Source organism: Marmota flaviventris, chromosome 4, assembly GCF_047511675.1.
Source record: "Marmota flaviventris isolate mMarFla1 chromosome 4, mMarFla1.hap1, whole genome shotgun sequence".
Lineage (NCBI taxonomy): Eukaryota > Metazoa > Chordata > Mammalia > Rodentia > Sciuridae > Marmota > Marmota flaviventris.
Genome location: NC_092501.1, coordinates 85312001 through 85331199, shown reverse-complemented (window position 1 = coordinate 85331199; position 19199 = coordinate 85312001). Strand labels below are relative to the sequence as shown.

Genomic DNA, 19199 nt, shown 5'->3' with positions numbered 1-19199 from the left:
TTACATAGTTTCCTTTCAACCACTAACCAGACATGTAATTTAGATATTAATTATTCTTTCCAGAATTTGAAAAACTCTCATCTGGTAAAACAATAAGGATGAGGATCTTAGTATAAAGACTGTTCTATATATATGCCAAATACACAACATAGTCACAACTTTTTCAGCACTACTTATTATTTATAAAGTGTGTTCTAAAGAGCCCTGGGATTTTGGAAAAATGCTTCAGGGGCCAGGAAAGTGAGAAAGTGGAATGGATGTGCAATAAAGGCAGGGGTTGTCTCCCACCAGACAATTTTACTTCTGTAAGTTCATGAACTAGGAGAGAAATAATGTTTTTTGTGGTGGTGAGGGTGGGGTGTTGATTTTAACCACTGGTCTAAAAATTCATGTTTTCTTTCTAAGTGCATTTTGTGTTTCAGAATATTTATAGTATTTATATCAGTAGGAACACAATGGAAAAAATAACACTACATACCTAGAGGTATCTAGTTGCCCACAGAGACAATAAAAAGAATCTTAAATTCAATTTTGTAGAAACCAATATTTAGTTTCTCCCTGTATATATGACTTCTAGACCCTTAAAAAAGCAATTTTGGAAAACATTGTAAAAGGGAGTATACCTCAGGCCCTTGGTAATTTTTTAAATCATTATTTCTTAAGCAAGGAAGAATACCTTTCTTTCAAATGCTTAACACAGCAGGAAAATGGCCTTATCTTCTACCAAACATTATCTGTCAGGTTACAATAAGACATTTCAAAATTACTTTCACAGAAATTTAAATAAGGGCACACTTTTGCTACTTCAGGAGAGTGACAATACCCAGATTCAGAATATTTTCATTTTCTATACTGTATGATTTAGGGTCATTCAAGTAGAAATATTTTAAAAATTATAAGACCTTGAGAGCAGTCTAACCAGTATAGCTTCTTTGATCTATGAACCCCATTAAAATATAATTTTCAATAATGTTCTTAAAATATGGTTATGGGGTATCTAAATTATAAGTAAAGCATGGATATAATACTTCAGATATAAAAAAGTTAAAAATTCAGAACACTCAGAACAAAAAATTAAATATGCACCACTTTATGTTCTATATTAATTGCCATAAGACATGCATTCTGAAGATATCCTACTGAATATCCTGGCATGAAATGTGGCAACTTATAGATACCTACCTTCAGGAAAATTGCCTGATATTAATATGTAAATAAAATGCCAAGACACACACACATCACATATAGCATGCAACTAACACACCAGTCATGCTCAATTGAAAAAACATGATAGAAAATAAAGGAGAGAGAAAATGTAGTAAGACACAATTCTAAATACATTAAGTTGATTCAATCTGAGTTCCTGAGTTCTATCTACTTTGCATTAAAGACATTTAGCCTTTAACCTAAAGTATAAATTTCAAAAAAGAAAAAAAGTCTCCATGTCCTGGGTTAGAAATCTACTGAAGCACCTCTAATAGAATCAAGAAAATAATTTTTATACATTTTAGTAAATGTGGGTTTTATGTCCTTGAAAATCTGCAACAATGTCAAAAGAAGTTAACCATAGAAGTGAAGCTATTCCTAGAGAAAGTAAAAGTTATCTTCACTATTATCTGGTAGGATCACTGAATTTGGAATAACTCTTCTATGAGCAATTTTGCTTCACTATAGATGAGTTAATCCCTTACATGGTGAGAATAACAACATCAATAGGATGAATCACTATTCAAAGACTGAACTATTTTTTAATGTCTATGTTTATTTACATATTTATGCTTAGTGAAGACAAGTTCAACATAAATGGAAATAATGCAGTCTACTTAAAATTCTTTTCCCAATTGTACTACATATTGTGCCCTTCAATATAATTTACTAATCTCTGAGTTTCTCCATCTTTGAAAGTGTTGTGTTATTTATGTACCTCTCTTGAATGTTGTAAAGATCATTATATGTTGAGAAAGCACTTTTAAAATAATAAAAAAAAAAATTACTTTACCAAAAAAAATCACAGTCCCAAATATTAACTGAAGTTTACAACATTTGATCAGACTCCTCTAAAATCACACCCAACTGGCTACAGTGCTGATCTGAGACTTCAAGTACAGGTGAGTTTTTTATACTTTTGCGCATACATGGCAATGGCAGCTTTAATGAGTTCCAATAATGCTCCACTGTGTAGACATATTAAATATTAATATTAATGTGTAGACATATTAAAATCTCTTTGTAAATAAATATGTGATATAGTGATGGTCCAATTAAATGGTCAAGTCAAATCTTCAAAATTATATATATATATATATATATATATATATATATATATATATATATATATATATATATTAAAATAAAGAAAAAGAAAAGACCAAACACAAAAAGGAAAGAGATTTTAACTGACAGCTAAGACTCTAGCAGGAATGCCACAAGTCTAGCGGCAGCACTGCTACGCATCGGGGATTAGTGCAAATGTCCCACTTTTATATGCAGCAGGCCAAGGGGGTTCAAAATTAGTCCCAATGACCAAATTTATTCTCCTAAACAGCACTGATGCTCTGCCACTGATTTCCAGGCTTTGGTTTAGAATGGGAGATGAAACAACATTTAGAGAACTATACCTAACCTGGAAGAGTCCTCAGGGCAAGTGTTAACTATGCAGCCTACTTTAGGCAAGATTTTCTTTCCTCTTTGATTTGACTACATGTTACAAAATGTAAGATATATTGATAAAGCTTTAGGAAAATTTTTATAATAGTAGTTAAGACTAATTAGGTACTTCTAATATAAATCAGAAGCCAAATCTAATATCTATTATCAATTATCAGTACAATAATGATTTGATTTCTAAGCTGATTTTATATGCATGGTCTATTTCAAAGAATAACATTTATCATGTCATAGAAACAATTTCTATAAAGAAAATATTGCATCTCTTAAATTTCTAAGTGAAACATGAACTTGGGAAAAGTAAAACCACAAGTTAAATAAAGTTGTTTTTATGTAAAAAAAAAAAATATATATATATATATATATATAGTCAGTAAAATGACAAAATAGGCAGTTAGTCAATGGTCCCTAATAAAAACTAGATGGGCCACGGTGTGATTCTTCAACATGCCCAGGACAAGGCTCCCACTATCACCAGCCTCAGCACTAAGCCAAAATCAAATGGTTCATTATGAGGCCTCTAACTTTCTAGTGAGAGATATCTCAGAATTCATTCTTCCTACACTCTCATCTGAATATCTGTGTGTACATATAACAGAGGTACATTCACTGTTACATTTTCCCATTAAATATCACAGCTTAAAATACAAAATTTCTGCGTGATCTTTCATTTGAGACTAAATGTCCTATGAAATGAACTGTTTCTAAGTCATTTAAATATGGTTTTATTGTACTATGTGCAACAACAAATACCTGTATTAATCAAGTTTCCTCTCTCCTTTAATAGTTATTACCACCAAAAAAAAATTGTTGGCATAATTTCTAACTACTTAGATAAAAGAAAACACGATTCAAAAATCAAATGAACACAAACATCAAGCTTCAAAAGAACACAACATTCAGTCAGTTATCCTACCTGAATATCCCCAGAGAAGTTGTTGTGCTAGAATGTAATCAAATCCATTCTTAGAAAAGCCAAAATTGTCACAATTTTCACATGTCTGCTGTAACAATTATTTGGTATCTTAAGACAATGCTGTCTATAGAATCTTTACACATCATTATGTAAAAGACAAGACACAAACAAAACTCTTAATGTAGCAGAATATACATTTAAAATTTTAAAGACATTTCAATGCAAGCTAATCCAAACTACATAACAGTCAGGAGTTTTAGTTCAGAAACAAAGTAAAGAAGTAAGAAGCATGTAGTTTATATGCATCAATTGCATTTCATCCACATAATAAGCCACTTGATAAGCCTTTATGGGCTTTATGCACAGGCTAGTATCATATAACTTTTCAGAGATTCTAGAAAAGAATTGAGAAAGAGAAGTATAATTTTTAAATACTTAAAGAAAGTAAAGGTACAATTCTGAGTTTATGAAAAAGAAAGGGAAATTTTATCAAATATTCCCACCACTTGCTTAGACAACCACCAATAATTACATACTTCCAAGAACTGCTCCATTGACATCTAACCCCTCCCTGCCTAGGCAAGTCGTTTATTTGATCAAGTTACAGCTGTAACTTGATAAAATGTTTGTGTATTTGGGCATCTTAGGCTCAACCTGGCAGCTAAGACAAGAATCACAGGTCTAACCAAAGGAACTTAAGTTCTTCTAATCTTCTAAACATCCTTCAAATCATCTTAAGGGCAGGCATTTGTCAGGCAAATCAGCTGAGTGCTAGTGACACAGAAGGTAACAGCCAGTCATAGTCCCAGACTCTGTCTCTGTCTAATGAGGAAGGCAGGTATTAGATAAACATACAAACAAGAAGTACCATTGTAGTGCTGTGGTGAGCCCAGTGCTCTGGAAGCACAGGTGGCGGCAAGCAAGAGTAGTACCAAGTAGCAAGATGAAGGAGGATGGCGAAGACATAAGCCACATGTCCCACACCTAAGGGAGAAGGAGAACATATTGTTCCCCAAATATGAGAAGATCACAAGAAACAAAGAAATCAAGGAAGGAGAAGAATAACACCAAAGGTTTATGTAGGACTTCCACGTTTCAGGCATCTTTATGACACCCAGAAAACAAAGCCAGGTAATAAACAGCCTTGTTAGAAAGGTTAAGGATTAGGCCTTTATGTAAGGAAAAGGTGGAAGTCTGTGAAAGATTTTTGAGAAGTGGTAGGAAAGTAGTATTTTAGAAAGACAATACTTGTGCACGTTGAGTTAACCTGAGGAGCAAGAATGAACATGGGGAGATACTAGAGGTTATTTCCCCATTTCAAGGAGAGATGACAGTGGCCTGAATGAGGGTGAAGGTGAGGGTGAGAGTGGAGTTGGGAGGGTAAAAGAGACCATCCGTCCAACAAATAGCTATGGGGGTGGCTAGAGCTACATGTGCAAGACAGAACATGGGCTCTCCCTGACTTGCCACCCACCTCAATATAGACCCACTCTATTCTCAATATTTGATTAAGTGCCCATCAAACTAAATGACAGTAATGATTTTTACATCAGGGTCCTCACTCCACTGTGAACTTTTTCAATTTTATCCATCTGTATATTAATCTCATTTAGTATGATGCCTGGTACATATGGGAATTTGAAACTAACACTTATGGAAGACTCTGGTCATGATATGAAACAAGGCATATGACCATGCCTAATAAATAAATATAAAAATTTAAAAGTATACAAATAGGATCCTGGTGCCAATATATTAAGCACTTGACTCGCTTAATTGCTTTTTCCTTTCATTCAGTGTTCATTTACCTGCTCTTCTAACTCTTCTCTTCTTCCCCAATTTCTGAATTAACCCATTTACTCACTTGTTAATAGATAAATAATCTAGACCTGCAAATAAAAAATAAAAATAGAATTGTGGCTCCAATTCTACAACTCAAGCAAATCATTTAAATCCTTCAATTTCTTTGAGCTTCTCAAAAGGAAATGATGATTCAGGCTGTTATCTCATGGTTATGGAAAACACTATAACAGAAGACACTAATTTGGAAAGAAATACTAAATCACAGGCAAATGACATGATTGACATCCCTTTTGTAGTCCTGTTCCTGAAATCCAGGCCTCACGTGGCAGATGGAAACATCAACCTCTCGAAAAAAATGAAGGGGAAAGAAGAAAGCTAATATCAACATCGGGACAATAATAAAAGAGCAACTATTCAGATTTGGAGGTTTAAAAGGATCTTGAGGATGCCAAAAGGAGAGAAAGTTTATTCAAAGAAATAATACAGAAAACTTCCTAAATCTAAAAAGAAAACAAACATCCAGGTATAGGAAGGTCAACAGATCACCAGTCAGATTTAACTCCACCATGTCTATCCTAAGACATATTACAATCAAGCAAGGTGTAAGATGATTCTCAAAATTAAAGAAACAATTAACAAATAAGAGTCCAAGTTTGCCTGATAGCAGACTTGTCAGCAGAAACCTTATAGGCAATGAAAGAGGGAATTTTCACAATAATGGTAAGGAATTTTCACAATAATGAAGAAGAAAAAAATGTCAGTAAAGAATGCTGTATCCAGCAAAGCTATCCTTTAGAAATGAGAGTTAAATATTCCCAGACAACAAAAGCTGAGAGAATATATCTCCTCCACACATGCGTTTAGAAATGTTAAGAGTTCTTCAAACTGAAAAAAAAGAGATGTTAATGAGTAAGAGGAAAACATTGAAGAGTATACAATGCATTGGTCAAAGTAACTACACAGACAAATTCAGAATGCTCGGAACACGGTATGTAGGCAATTCATATCTTTATTATGAATATTAAAAACAAAAAGAAGACCTTAATAACTATGTTAACAATAGTAGGAGCAGACAACAGGGAAAGATGCAAAATGGAACAACAAAACTTTAAAATGCTAGGAGATGCCGGGCACAGTGGTACACACCTGTAATCCCAGAGGCTTGGGAGCTGAGACGGGAGGATGGCGGGTTCAAAGCCAATCTCAGCAAAAGCAAGGTGCTAAACAACTCAGTGAGACCCTGTCTCTAAATAAAATGCAAAATGGGAATGGGGATGTGGCTCAGTGGCTGAGTGCTCCTGAGCTCAGTCCTCAGTATAAAAAAAAAAAAAAAATTAGTAGATGTAAAAACAGTACAAAAATCAGGGCAGAAATAAGGGAAGCACTAACAAATATACAGTAGACAAATGTAGAGTCGGCTCTTCGTAAAGATAATCGGCAAGTCCTTAGCTGGATTAAATAAGAAAAAAGAAGACTTAATACATTAAAATCAGAGATGAAAAGGAAGACATTGCAATGAACACTACAGAAATGCAAAGGATCATACAACAAATTCAATGACTTAGAAGAAATGGATAAATTCCTGGACACATACACCCTAGCAAGAATGAATCATGAAAAAACAGGAAAACTTAAATACACCACTAATGAGTAATGAGTTTGAATCAGTAATAAAAAGTCTCCCAGATAACTTCACTGCTTAGTTCTACCAAATACTAAAGAACTAATACCAATTCTTCTTAAATTATTTTAAAAAAAACCTGAAGGAAGATGAAATTCTCCCAAATTCATTCCAAAAGGCCAGAATTGCCCTGATACATAAATGAGATATGAACACAACAATAGAAGAAAAGAAAGCTACAGGCCAATATCCTTGATGAATATAGATATAAAAATTGTCAACAAAATAAAGCCAACAACACACTAAATAGATTCCCAATGATCAAGTGGGATTCATTCCAGAGCAAGAACGGTTCAACATATACAAATCAATAAATCTGATACACAACACATTTCAAGTATATTTTCTCATGACAATACAATAAAAACTAGAAACCAATAGGTTTGGAAACTATACAAATGAATGGAAGTTAAACAACTTACACTCTTGAACAAACCAAGAAAGAGATCACGAAGAAAATTAAAAGATTATTGTAACAAAAGGATGGAAATACAACATACACAACAAAGACAAAAAGCATATGGTCATCTCAAGAGATGCAGAACAGGCATTTCAAAAATTCAACATCCCTTCATGATAAAAATGCTGAACCAATTTAGGTATGGAATGTACCTCAACATAATAAAGGCCATATATAATAAGTCAACAGCTAACATCATACCAAATGAAATAAATAAAAGCTTTCTGGATAGAAAAAGATGCCTACATTCACCACTTAGATGAAAGTAGAAGTCGTAGCCATAGCAAGAAAAAGTAATAAAGGTCATCTAAACTGGCAAAAGAAAGTAATAAAGGTCATCCAAACTGAAAAAGACAAAGTCTGTCACTAGATGACATGTTCTCATATGTAGGAAACCCCAAAAACTCCACCAAATATGGTTTTATTGTACTATGTGCAACAACAAATACCTGTATTAATCAAAACTACTACAATAAACAAACTCAGCAAAGTTGCAAGATGAAAATTCTACATATAAAAATTAGTATCACTGCTATATACCTACAACAAATTATCTAAAATAGAAATCAAAAAGGCAATCCCATTTACCAGAGCTACAATGCCTAGGAATAAATTTAATCAAAGAGGTGAAAAATCTCTATAATCCAATCTATAAAACTTTGATGACAGAAATTAAAGAATATACAAAAAATTGAGAAGACATCCTGTGTTCACAGATTTGAAAAATCAGCATTGTAAAATGTCCGTACTATCATAAATGATCTACAGATTCAATGTAATCTCTATCAAAATATCAATGACATTCTTCACAGAATTAGGAAAAGAAAAATCCTAAAACTTGTATGGATCTGCAAAAATTCCAAATAGCCAAAGCCATTTTAAGCAAAAAGAACAAAACAGAAGGCATTATACTGCCTGACTTCAAAAACTACTACAATCATAGTGATCAAGACTGCATAGTACTGGCATCAAAACAGATACAAGCCTCAGAGAGCCTAGAAGTAAACCCATGGGTTTATAGTGAAATGACTTTCTGGAAAGATGCCAAGAAAAGGTACTTAGGAAAAGACTAGCAAATTAGTGGTGCTGGGAAAACTGGGTATGCACATAGAGAAGAATGAAACCTAAACGCCTATCTCTCACCCACTAGAAAAATCAACTCAAAACAGATTCAATATTTAAGTAAGATCTGAAATTATATGAAAATACTAGAAGAAAACAAAAGGGAAATGCTTCACATAATGAAAGGGGCAAGTATTTCACAAGACCCCAAAAGGACAGGAAAACAAAGGCAAAAACACACAAATGGGATGACACCAAAACAAAGTTTCTGTACAGCAAAAGAAATAATCATCAGAGTGAAGAGAAAACATATACCACAGAAGAAAATATGTGTAAATTACATCTGAGGAGGGGATAATATTCAGCAGAATGTGTAAGAATTCAAACAACTCAATAGCAAAAAAATCAGATAACTAGATTTTTTCAAATTTTTTATTTGCTTTCATTAGTTATATATTTATGCCCTTTGATATATCATACATGGATGGAATATAATTTCTCATTTTTATGAGTGTACATGTTGCAGAATCATATTGGTCATGTAGTCACATATATACATACTGTAATAATGTCTGTTCCATTCTACTATCTTTCCTATCACCACATCCCCTCCCCTCCCCTCCCATCACTTCCCTCTACCTAATATATTTATTTATATACTTACACATTCTTCCCTAGTGCCCCTACCCCCTGCCTTATTGTGAATTAGCATCTGCATATAGAGAAAGCATCCAGTCTTTGGTTTTGTGAGATTGGCTTATTTTGTTTAGCATGATATTCTCCAACTCCAATCATTTACTGGCAAATGCCATAATTTCACTCTTGTTTAAAAGTTGAGTAATTTTCCATTGAGTATATATACATTTTCTTTATCCATTCATTTATTAAGGGACACCTAGGTTGGTTCTATAGTCTAGCTATTGTGAATTAAGCTGCTATAAACGTTGATGTGGCTGCGTCAATATAGTATGCTGATTTTAAGATAACCAGATTTAAAAATGGGTAAAGGACCTAAACAGACACTTCTCAAAAGACACAGAAATGGCCAACAGGTTTATGAAAAAGTGCACAAAAACATTAATCATAAGGGAAATGTAAATCAAATCACAATAAAGTATCAACTCATTCCATTAAGAACTGCCGCTATCAAAAAGACAAAGATAATAAGTTCTGGCAAGGATGTGGAGAAAAGGCAACACTACACACTGTTGGTGGGAATGTAGATTAGTACAGCCATTATAAAAAACAGTATGCAGTTCCCTCAAAAAAAAAAAATTAAAACTAGAACTACCAATGATCTAGCAATACCACTCCTGGATATATCTAAAGGAAAAGAAACTGACATGTCAGAGACATCTGCACTCCCAGGTTTACTACAGCACTATTTACAATAGGCAAGAAATGGAAACAACGTTAAGTATCCATCATATTATGAATGGATAAAGTGGTATATACATACCATGAAATACTATCAGGTCATAAAAAAGGATAGAATACTGTCATTCATAACAACATGGATGAAAACAGAGATCCTTATGCTAATAAACCAGGCACAGAAGACAGTTACCACAAGATCTCACTCATACACAGAATGTAAAAATGTTGATCTCATATAAATTGAGAGAAGAATGCTGGTTACGGGACATGGTAAGAGTAGAGAAGTGAGAGGGATGGGAAGAGGTTCATCGATTGGTAATGAGTTATAGTCAGACAGGAATAAGAATTTCAACTGTGTTATTGTACAGCAGAGTGACTATATATAACAATAATATACTGTGTATTTCACAAAGCTAGAAGAAAGAATTTTGAATGTTTTCACCATAAAGAAATGATAAATGTTTGAGAAGATGGGCATGTTTAACCTGATTTAAAATATTATACAATGTATAAATATATCAAAACATTACATGGTACCCCATAAACATGCAAAATCTTTATGTTTTATGTATCAGTTTTAAAAATTAATTAAAAAAATGTTAGGAGCTGGGGCTGTAGCTCATTGGTAGAGCACTTGCCTAGTATATGCAAGTGCTGCATTCAATCCCAGCAACACACACACACACACACACACACACACACACAAATGTTACCTGGGCAAATGCAAGATGGAAAGAAAGTATCCTACGCAAAAGAAATACCATATACAAAAGTACAGATATGAGAAAATGGTGATTCAGTTAAAAAAATTATTGAGCACCTATCTTGAAGTAGACACTGTTCTACATGGTGGTGACAGATCTGCTTGGTATTGCTGCTCTCATGTAATTAAGGGATCATTTATGTCTGTCAATCTATATGTGCCTGTATGACTAGAATAGAAGAGTAACTTTGACTGGAGCAAGGTCACTAAGATACTCTTCACAATTATGACAGAGTTCAGAATCATGAACACTATCTGGCACATACTAACAAGTCTAGATCTCTTTTGATTAAATCAGTATCTACTGGAAAGCCTGGAGCAGGGTTGTTACGGTTTAGATATGAGGTGTCCCTCTATAGCTCATGTCATACAAAAGACAAGAAGGTTTAGATGCTAAATGATTGGGTTATGAGAGCTTAATCTAATCAGTGAATTAATCCACTTGAATGGATTCACTGGGTGTTAACTGTAGGCAGGCAGAGTGTGGCTGGAGGAGGTTGGTCACTGGGTCTGCCTCTGGGATATACATTTTACCCTGGTGAGCTGAGCTTAGTCTCTCTGCTTCCCGATTGCCATGATGTTCTGCCTCACCTCAGGCACAGAGTAGTGGAGCTGGATGTCTATGCACTGAGATCTCTGAAATCCTAAGTGCCAAATAAACATTCCCCCCGTCCCCAAAATTGCTCTTGTCAAGTCTTTGGTCAGAGAAGTGAGAAAGCTGACTAAAACAAACAACCAGCAAACTGCAGAAAAAGACGACAAAACAAGAACTCATCTAGAACAATTCCCATGGATAGTGGCATCATTCTCAACAGGATCATTCAAAAGAAGAAATGATTTCAGGGGAGGACTAAAGTTTTTGAAAATGTTTTATTTTTGAAATACTTATGAAACTACAAGTGTAAAATGATCATTCATAATAAATGCCATTTATTAATGTTCACTATGCGCTAGGAATTGAGCTAAGCAACATATATAATAGACAAATATAGATAGATAATTAGATAGATAGATAGATTCTGTATACATTATTTTGTCCTCAAAAAATCTTCTTAATAATCTTCCCTGCTGTAATTTATACAAATCTGGATAAAATTCAGTTGGTAACATGTGATTGGTGCCATCATCCCCTCAATCTTTATTCTCATTTCATTAACCTCACAATAAAGCAGTATGTCCTTTTATTCCATGAAATCAAATCCTGAGGACATCAGATACACCCTTATGGAAGGATATCAGTGCATCAAAGAGGAAACAGAGGTTCAGAGAGGGTAATGATTTTGTTCAAAGTCATACAATAAATCAAGGAATGAAGTTTGAACCCAGACTTATGTCACTATAAGGCCAGGTTTTTAATTGTTTCATTACATTACACTTGAGACTGGATTGCTATGGAGGTTGTTAATACACAAATAAATATACTCAAAGAAAATAAAGAATAAAATAAAATAGCTAAAGAAGGAGCCCCTGAACTAACTCATATTTAGGGAGTTAACTAAAGAACAGGGATTCACAAATAATTCTGGGAATAGTCAAAGATATAGGAGGATAAAAGAAAGAATAGTAGCTTAAAAGCAGAGGGTATAAAGTAGTGAGCAACAGCACGAGATCTTCAGGGAGATCATATAAAAGGGAAAAAAGAATACACTAAACATAGTAACACAGAAATTATTAATAGTTGACCTCAGCCAGCATTAAGAGGAATGATAGTAGAAGTAAAAGTCTGTTTACAGTGATAATGAATGGTCAGAGTAATAAGACTACTCTTCTAGAACCTGGACTGTGACAGAATTCAAGAATTGAAATCAAAGTCAAGGTTTCTTTTATTTTCTCTGAAATAGAAGATACTGAAACATGCTCAATTGCTAATGATAAAAGGACAATAGATGTAAACATTGAAAATACAACCAGTAATTACTATTTGACTAAGAATTTAAATGTGTTATAAGTAAAAGGAGAAATTATCAAATAATAAGAGAAATTGTTTGAGTTACAGAAGTAGAAGAGAACTATCCATTGCGTGGGAAGAAACATCACATTTTAATTTCATGCAACAGTACTTTCAAGACTGGGTAAGCAGTTTTACAGGTAAACAGAAGTTGAGAGTCCACGGTGCTTTCTGTCAGCAAAACAATGGAGTAACCATTACTTAGAACAGAAAATACCAAATGTTGTTATGTATTTTTGGTGTTTCCTACCACATGAAGAGATCTCCACAAACAATATTTTTGGCCTCTCTCTTCTCATACTCATATACCCCACACCTCCAAGGTAGAATAACCCAATTGGTAAATTTAGGAAGAGAATCTGCACATACTCAGTATGTTTCTTACAGCAAGCTCCTCCATATTTTGCAAGGGCAGGACACATGTAAAGAAGCCTGTGGTTTTTATAATGTTGCCTATAACTACATTGTGAGCTACTGCATTTAATTCTAGGGCTCAATAGAAGAACAGGACACTGGCTGCCATAAGCACACATGATGGGTGATGAAAAACAAAAGAAAACCTTGAATAAACATCTAGTTAATATTCCAAAAAAAATTAACCAAAAGATAAACTAACAAGAGACAAAACACAGTATTTATGGTATGACCAGGAAATAACCAGGACATGCAGAAGAGATAATGAGCAGGACATGGTGGCACACATTTGTAAACCCAGTGACTCAGGAGGCTGAGGCAGGAGGATTGCAAGTTTGAGGTCAGTCTCAGCAATTTAGCAAGGCCCTGAGCAACTCAGCAAGACCTTGTCTCAAAAAAATAAAAAAGTACTGGGGATATAGCTCACTGGTAAAGCACCTCTGGGTTAAGTCCTAAGAACAAAAAAAAGAGAGAGAGAAAATATGTAAAGTAGGAAGACTGAACTTTGTAAAGATATCAAATTACCAAAGTTAACTTATAAATTTAACTCACTCCTAAAAATGTAACACCAAGCAAACTTTGGCCACGCTCTGTACAACAGAATATCTAAAAAACTCCAAGCCAAAGTAGTATTACTCTGTTGGCCTTCTATTCTTTTCACCTAATTTGGCTCTGAATAACTTTCAGCTGATTTGTAAATCCATATCCACATCAGAAACTATTTGCCACCAACAAAATATTCTCTTCAAAAGAAAGTAATCCATCACACAATGAAGTACTATAGCAATAAGAGCAATTATACCACCATACAATGATTGGAAGAATCTCAGTAGCACTACAGTTAAGTTAAAGAAGCAAAACAAAAAGTACATACTGTATGATTGCTTTTAAAAGGATGATAACTAGCTAAGTTAATTTCTGCTGTGCCCCTTGAGTTGTGAACTGAAAAGGAAAGAGAGGGACTTTGGTCCTGTTTTCTGATCTAGGTGACATAGGTATGTTCAGTTTGTACAATTCCTCTAAGCCAACATTCACGATATGTGCACTTTTCTGTATGTACGTTATACTTCAGTGAAAAGTTTTATGGGGTTCAATGTACCAGCCCACATTTCTAGGAAGCTGATCACATTTAATGCAAACCCAGCAAAACCACAAGAAGCCCTGGAGGAAACAAGGAGGGCAAGGTCAAAGACCTGAACTTCCGTGATGTCCTTGATTCTTATTAACCTTTCTATTCCTATCCATGCCACTTAACTAATAATTGCTGTCCTTATTACTACACAGGCTCTGCAAGGTATGAGGAGAAGAGGCTCAAACGTCAAAATGAAAAGCACTAAAAAAAAAAAAATGCAAAGCCCTACACTGGTAAAGATGAGATTCTGTAAATAGCCACCATCAGACCATGACAGGAGAGACTCTTACATACATTATGTTTGGATTCTTTTAGATGCTAGAATGACTTCTGAAATATCTTAAAATACAGCAATACTATTAGGCTGAACCATATAACATCATTAATTTACAAGTCTAAAATGAATAATTATTAATAGAAAACTTACAAAACCTATTTACATCCTTGTAAGATTCATTTTTTTTGGGGGGGGGGGGGGCGGGTAGCAGGGATTGAACCCAGGGGCACTTAACCACTGAGCCACATCCCCAGTCCTTTTTATTTTGAGACAGAGTCTCGATAACTTGCTCCGGCCCTCTCTAAATTGCTGAAGCTGGCTTTGAACCTGTGATCCTCCTGACTCAGCCTCCCACACCACTGGAATTACAGGCATGCACCATCATGCCCAGCAAGAGGTTTGTTTTTTAAAAAATTCTAAACAACTACAATACCTCGGGTTTGGGCAGCTTCCTTTAAAGCAGCTAGAAGGTGAGGTTTCAAGTTATCCAAAATAAATCTTCCTTCAAGACCTGGGAAAAGGGACCTAGAAAATGAAAGGCACACAGCAATTATAATCTTTTAATAATTCTAAAATTAAAAAATATTCCTCCATAGAATTTCAAGCCAGTTAAACCTACCATTTTTGCCTTACATAAAATGATAAGATTAAATTTACATGAAGTATACAGATGAAATCAAATTTCAGTACTTTTGACCAATTATTACCTAGGCTTTGGCTTAAAATATGAGGGTATTGTGTACCATATTGAGTTGTGGCCCAGTGGTAGAGCGCTCGCCTAGCACGTGTGAGGCACTGGGTTCAATCCTCAGCACCACATAAAAATAAATAAATAAATAAAGTCATTATGTACATCTACAACTAAAGAAAAATTCTTTAAAAATAATTCAGACGTGTTCTAAACACCATAGGATAAAATCAGTTTTCCTTTCTGAAATGTCAATACATACCCTCAGTTATAAAGAGATACATCAAAACACCTCAATAGAGACTAATCTGACCTAGTTATTATTAGCACTTTATAATCATGGTTCTCAGGGATGCTATTCAAATTTAAGGTAAATAACTACTTGGATAACTTTTTTTTTAAGATGGGGTCTCACTATTGCCCATGTTGGCCTTGAACTCCTGGGCTCAAATAATCCTTCTGCCTCAGCCTCCCAAGTATCTGAGACTACAGATGTATGCTACCATGCCCAGCTTTTAGATAATTTTTTAAATGATAAATAACTGGCACCCTTTTGCATTTTAAAATGTGCAACATATCCTTTAGTATTTTAACAAAATATTTCTTCAAAAAACCTTCCCAACCACAAAATCTACATAGCTAACTGATATGTTTTACAATTAAAGATGCGGGGAGGGGCAGGGAGCCCCCAGAGTAAACAAGCATTTGAGAGGTATGATCTCTACCTTGGATACTCTTCTGAGGTAATATAAATAACATCTTGATCTGACACAGATGAGGAAAAGGGGATGAAATTTCCATTTTGCAAAGGTAGCAGCTCCAGCCCAAGCAGCTCACTGTAGGCTTGGTCAGAAAGCACAAATTCCAGAAGGTGAAGCTTTTCTTCAGCACTGCCCAAATGTGCACACTTCCTCAGCACCTGCCGCACCCATGCAGGTGTCACCTTCCTCATAGGTATGGAGCTGGAGGAGGCAACAGCATTGAGCTGAACTGCAGCAGCCAGATTTGCTGGCACCCTGGCAATCTGCTTCCCTGAGCTCTGGAGGTAGTTGAGCACAGATTCTGTGTATTCCAAACTTTCATCGAGTTCTGAAAAATAGGCTTGTTCCAACTTGATCCAATCATTACTGATTGAGTAAATCACAGCATTTTGGAATAATTCACTAAACAGAGGCCCCAATACCGGTTGCCAATGCACCTTGACTTTGCTGGCCTCAGGCCAAAGCTTGTAGATAACATCCACAGACAAAGGGAAATCGGAGCTCTTTTCCATCTCCAGACGTTTTATTGAATCTAAGATCAAGGTGGCATACGCTTTTGGGACAACATTCACAACAAGAAATTCATTCCACAGGGCTGCTGGATCTCTCCACTGGTCTAGCTCTCTCCATTTTATGCTCCTGCGGTTGTCAGTCAGGCCAAAGAACCCACTGATGTGGACTGGGAGCCCAGTTCTGCTCTCCTCACCAGGAGGTAAAGGAAGAAAACAAAATGCTTTTCCTGAGAAATCAGATATTGCTCCTTTTTCTTCGTCACCTCTGCATGACAAAGACATGGCTATTCCAATGATTGGGACAAATTTCAATTCATCAGCTAAAGAGTCAAGTTTACTACAAATCCCTCGTCCACCCACACTGTTACACACCAGCCAAGATGTCTTCTGTGCATCCTTAGTACTCTCATCTTCTAAAACTATATTTATATGGTATGTTACACAGGTGATACTATTGCTTGGAATCTTTTTACAATAGTTACTTATTGCAGTTTCCAGAATCTTTACAGAATTTGGCCGTTCATGTTTCAGGGCCTTATTTTCACTGGCAGTCACTCTAAACACCAGTTTCTCCGTCCCGTCAGCCTCTCGCACATGTAAAGAGACATCCTGCACACTTTTCAGAAAGAGCAGTACTGTGTCTGCGTCTGCCCTAAAAGATTCAAACAATTCAAGAACTTTCTGCTTGTTATAGAGGTTGCTACTAAGCTGCGAAGGTTGTAAGCGAAGAGGGAAACGGAAAAAAGTTCCTGGAAAATTGCCATTTATAAATGTTTCCTTGGTGCTTCCAAAAATGCCAATAAAAGGTGCAAATTGGTCTGAAAGCTCACTAATTTCCTTGCTGTCATCTTTGAGATTCCAACACTGGCCTGATTCATGGGGGCCAAAAAGTGTTTGATGAGGATCTAACATCCCAATCTGGTCACCACTAAAGATACAAGGAACATCTGTAAATAAAAATTAAAGTCATGATCAACTCTGAAATTTAATGCACTGTGATAATAAGTGGTTATAATAAGATTAAAATTACCATCAAAATCTAGCACCTGAAAAACATGATTCAAAAACTGACTTAATTTGGCATTGAAAAAGTAATGAATGCTTTGAACATTAAAAATGATTTCTCTTTTGATTCAATCTAATCAATAACAAGTGCCAGGCCCAGAAACTGTCCATAATTATTGTGAAAACCTAGACTGTATATTCAAAGTCATTAAACATAGGATATAAAGAACATTTGATATTTATACTCAGCCCCCCAGCCACACTGAACCCAATTAACAAAGTTACAACCTATGCTCAAAATATAAAATTCAACTCTATACTCTAAAAAAAAGATGGGAGGAGAACTATAATGCAGGTGGTTCTGCCCGCCATGTCACTAACAAGCACAGGCCTCTAGTGAATAAGAAGTGAGCTCCCTCAGGTGAAAGTGCTTCTCACATTGGAAAAGTCTCACCACGCTGAGCCTGTATAGTACTTAGAGACACATATTTTTTCTATAACATGGCCCTGAATTGATAATTGCTTCAACTGATTCTTAATCAAAGACTGAGTGATATTTCAACACTGGTAGAAAAAAAACTAGATGTGTCAGACCTACTGTATTAAAAGAAATTCTATCCATGATGCCCTTTGGTGAAATTCCCAAGGTAATTCTGATATATGTGGTCTCACATGCAGATGTTAGCACCTAAGCTTCATCCAAGAAGTAACACCATGATGTCAACCCTTAATATCTATGTGTGGTTAACTGTCACAATCACAAACTCATAAGCTCTTGGGTAGCAAATGGATGGATTTAACCACCTGGCAACATTACAGTCCAGGACACACTTGTCTGTATACCCATTACACAATGCCAAAAACCCATGACTGAAATCAGGTTAAGGAGATTTCTGATGCTACAAAAGCATTACCTACAGCCTCTCAAATCCTCAGGTTAGAGAATTCTCTCCAGTTAATGTCCCACATAAATGTGCTCATTGTCAACTTAACAAAACCACATTGAGATATAAATGCTGATTTATCAGCCTGGTTCTAACTTCATGGTTCATTCCTGCAGAATAGTCTCCACACTTGTGTGATTCGTATACATACTACATAACACTTCAAAACCACCATATGTTGCCGTCCTGAGGGCTAACTTGTGAATAAGTGAACACATGAATATTATTATTCATATGTAATATACTCCAATATATAATTTAATGTAATTTTCATATACGAGACAGTCAATGTTATTTAATAGATCAATATTAATGTAAGTGCAATAGTTTAGTAAAATTCAGGTATAGTTAGGAAGATCCCACTTTCCATTTGCCCAGGACAATTCCAATTTAGGCCAATTGTCTGAAAATAATAACACCCTCCTTTACTCCTGAACATGTTCCAATTTGAATGATAAAATACATGGTCATCCTACCTATAGTCACAGCCCTACCTGCTCAGTCTCTCCTTCTCCTAAAATCAATTTCAAACAAAACTATAGTAAAAAACAATTCAACAAAGAATTTTTATTGCACAACTACAGTAAGCACTAAAAGCTGTGATTCTGGTAGATCAGACATTACTCTTAGAAATGTCTACACTAAGAGTTTCAAGCATTTCCAATTGTATCTATGTTCCAGAAACCTCAGGTTCTTTCCAGATTCAAAACATGATTTCAAAGTGATCTCTAAAATACTGGTAAATCTAAGAAGAATAGCATGTTTATTCAAGAGAAAAAAAAATACAGA

The 19199-nt window shown here is 35.1% G+C and overlaps 1 protein-coding gene across 6 annotated transcripts in view; it reads right to left on the bottom strand.

Annotated features, from left to right (window-relative positions):
- The window catches only part of Sacs (sacsin molecular chaperone), a 99156-nt gene that overhangs the window by 13322 nt on the left and 66635 nt on the right, over nt 1–19199 (bottom strand). For all 6 annotated transcript variants that reach the window (XM_071611329.1, XM_071611326.1, XM_071611327.1 and 3 more), the window contains 2 exons: nt 15914–17408; nt 14934–15025 (listed from right to left, as the gene is read on the bottom strand). In XM_071611329.1, coding sequence (XP_071467430.1) covers nt 14934–15025; nt 15914–17408 — 1587 coding nt within the window. The remainder of the gene's footprint in view (nt 1–14933; nt 15026–15913; nt 17409–19199) is intronic.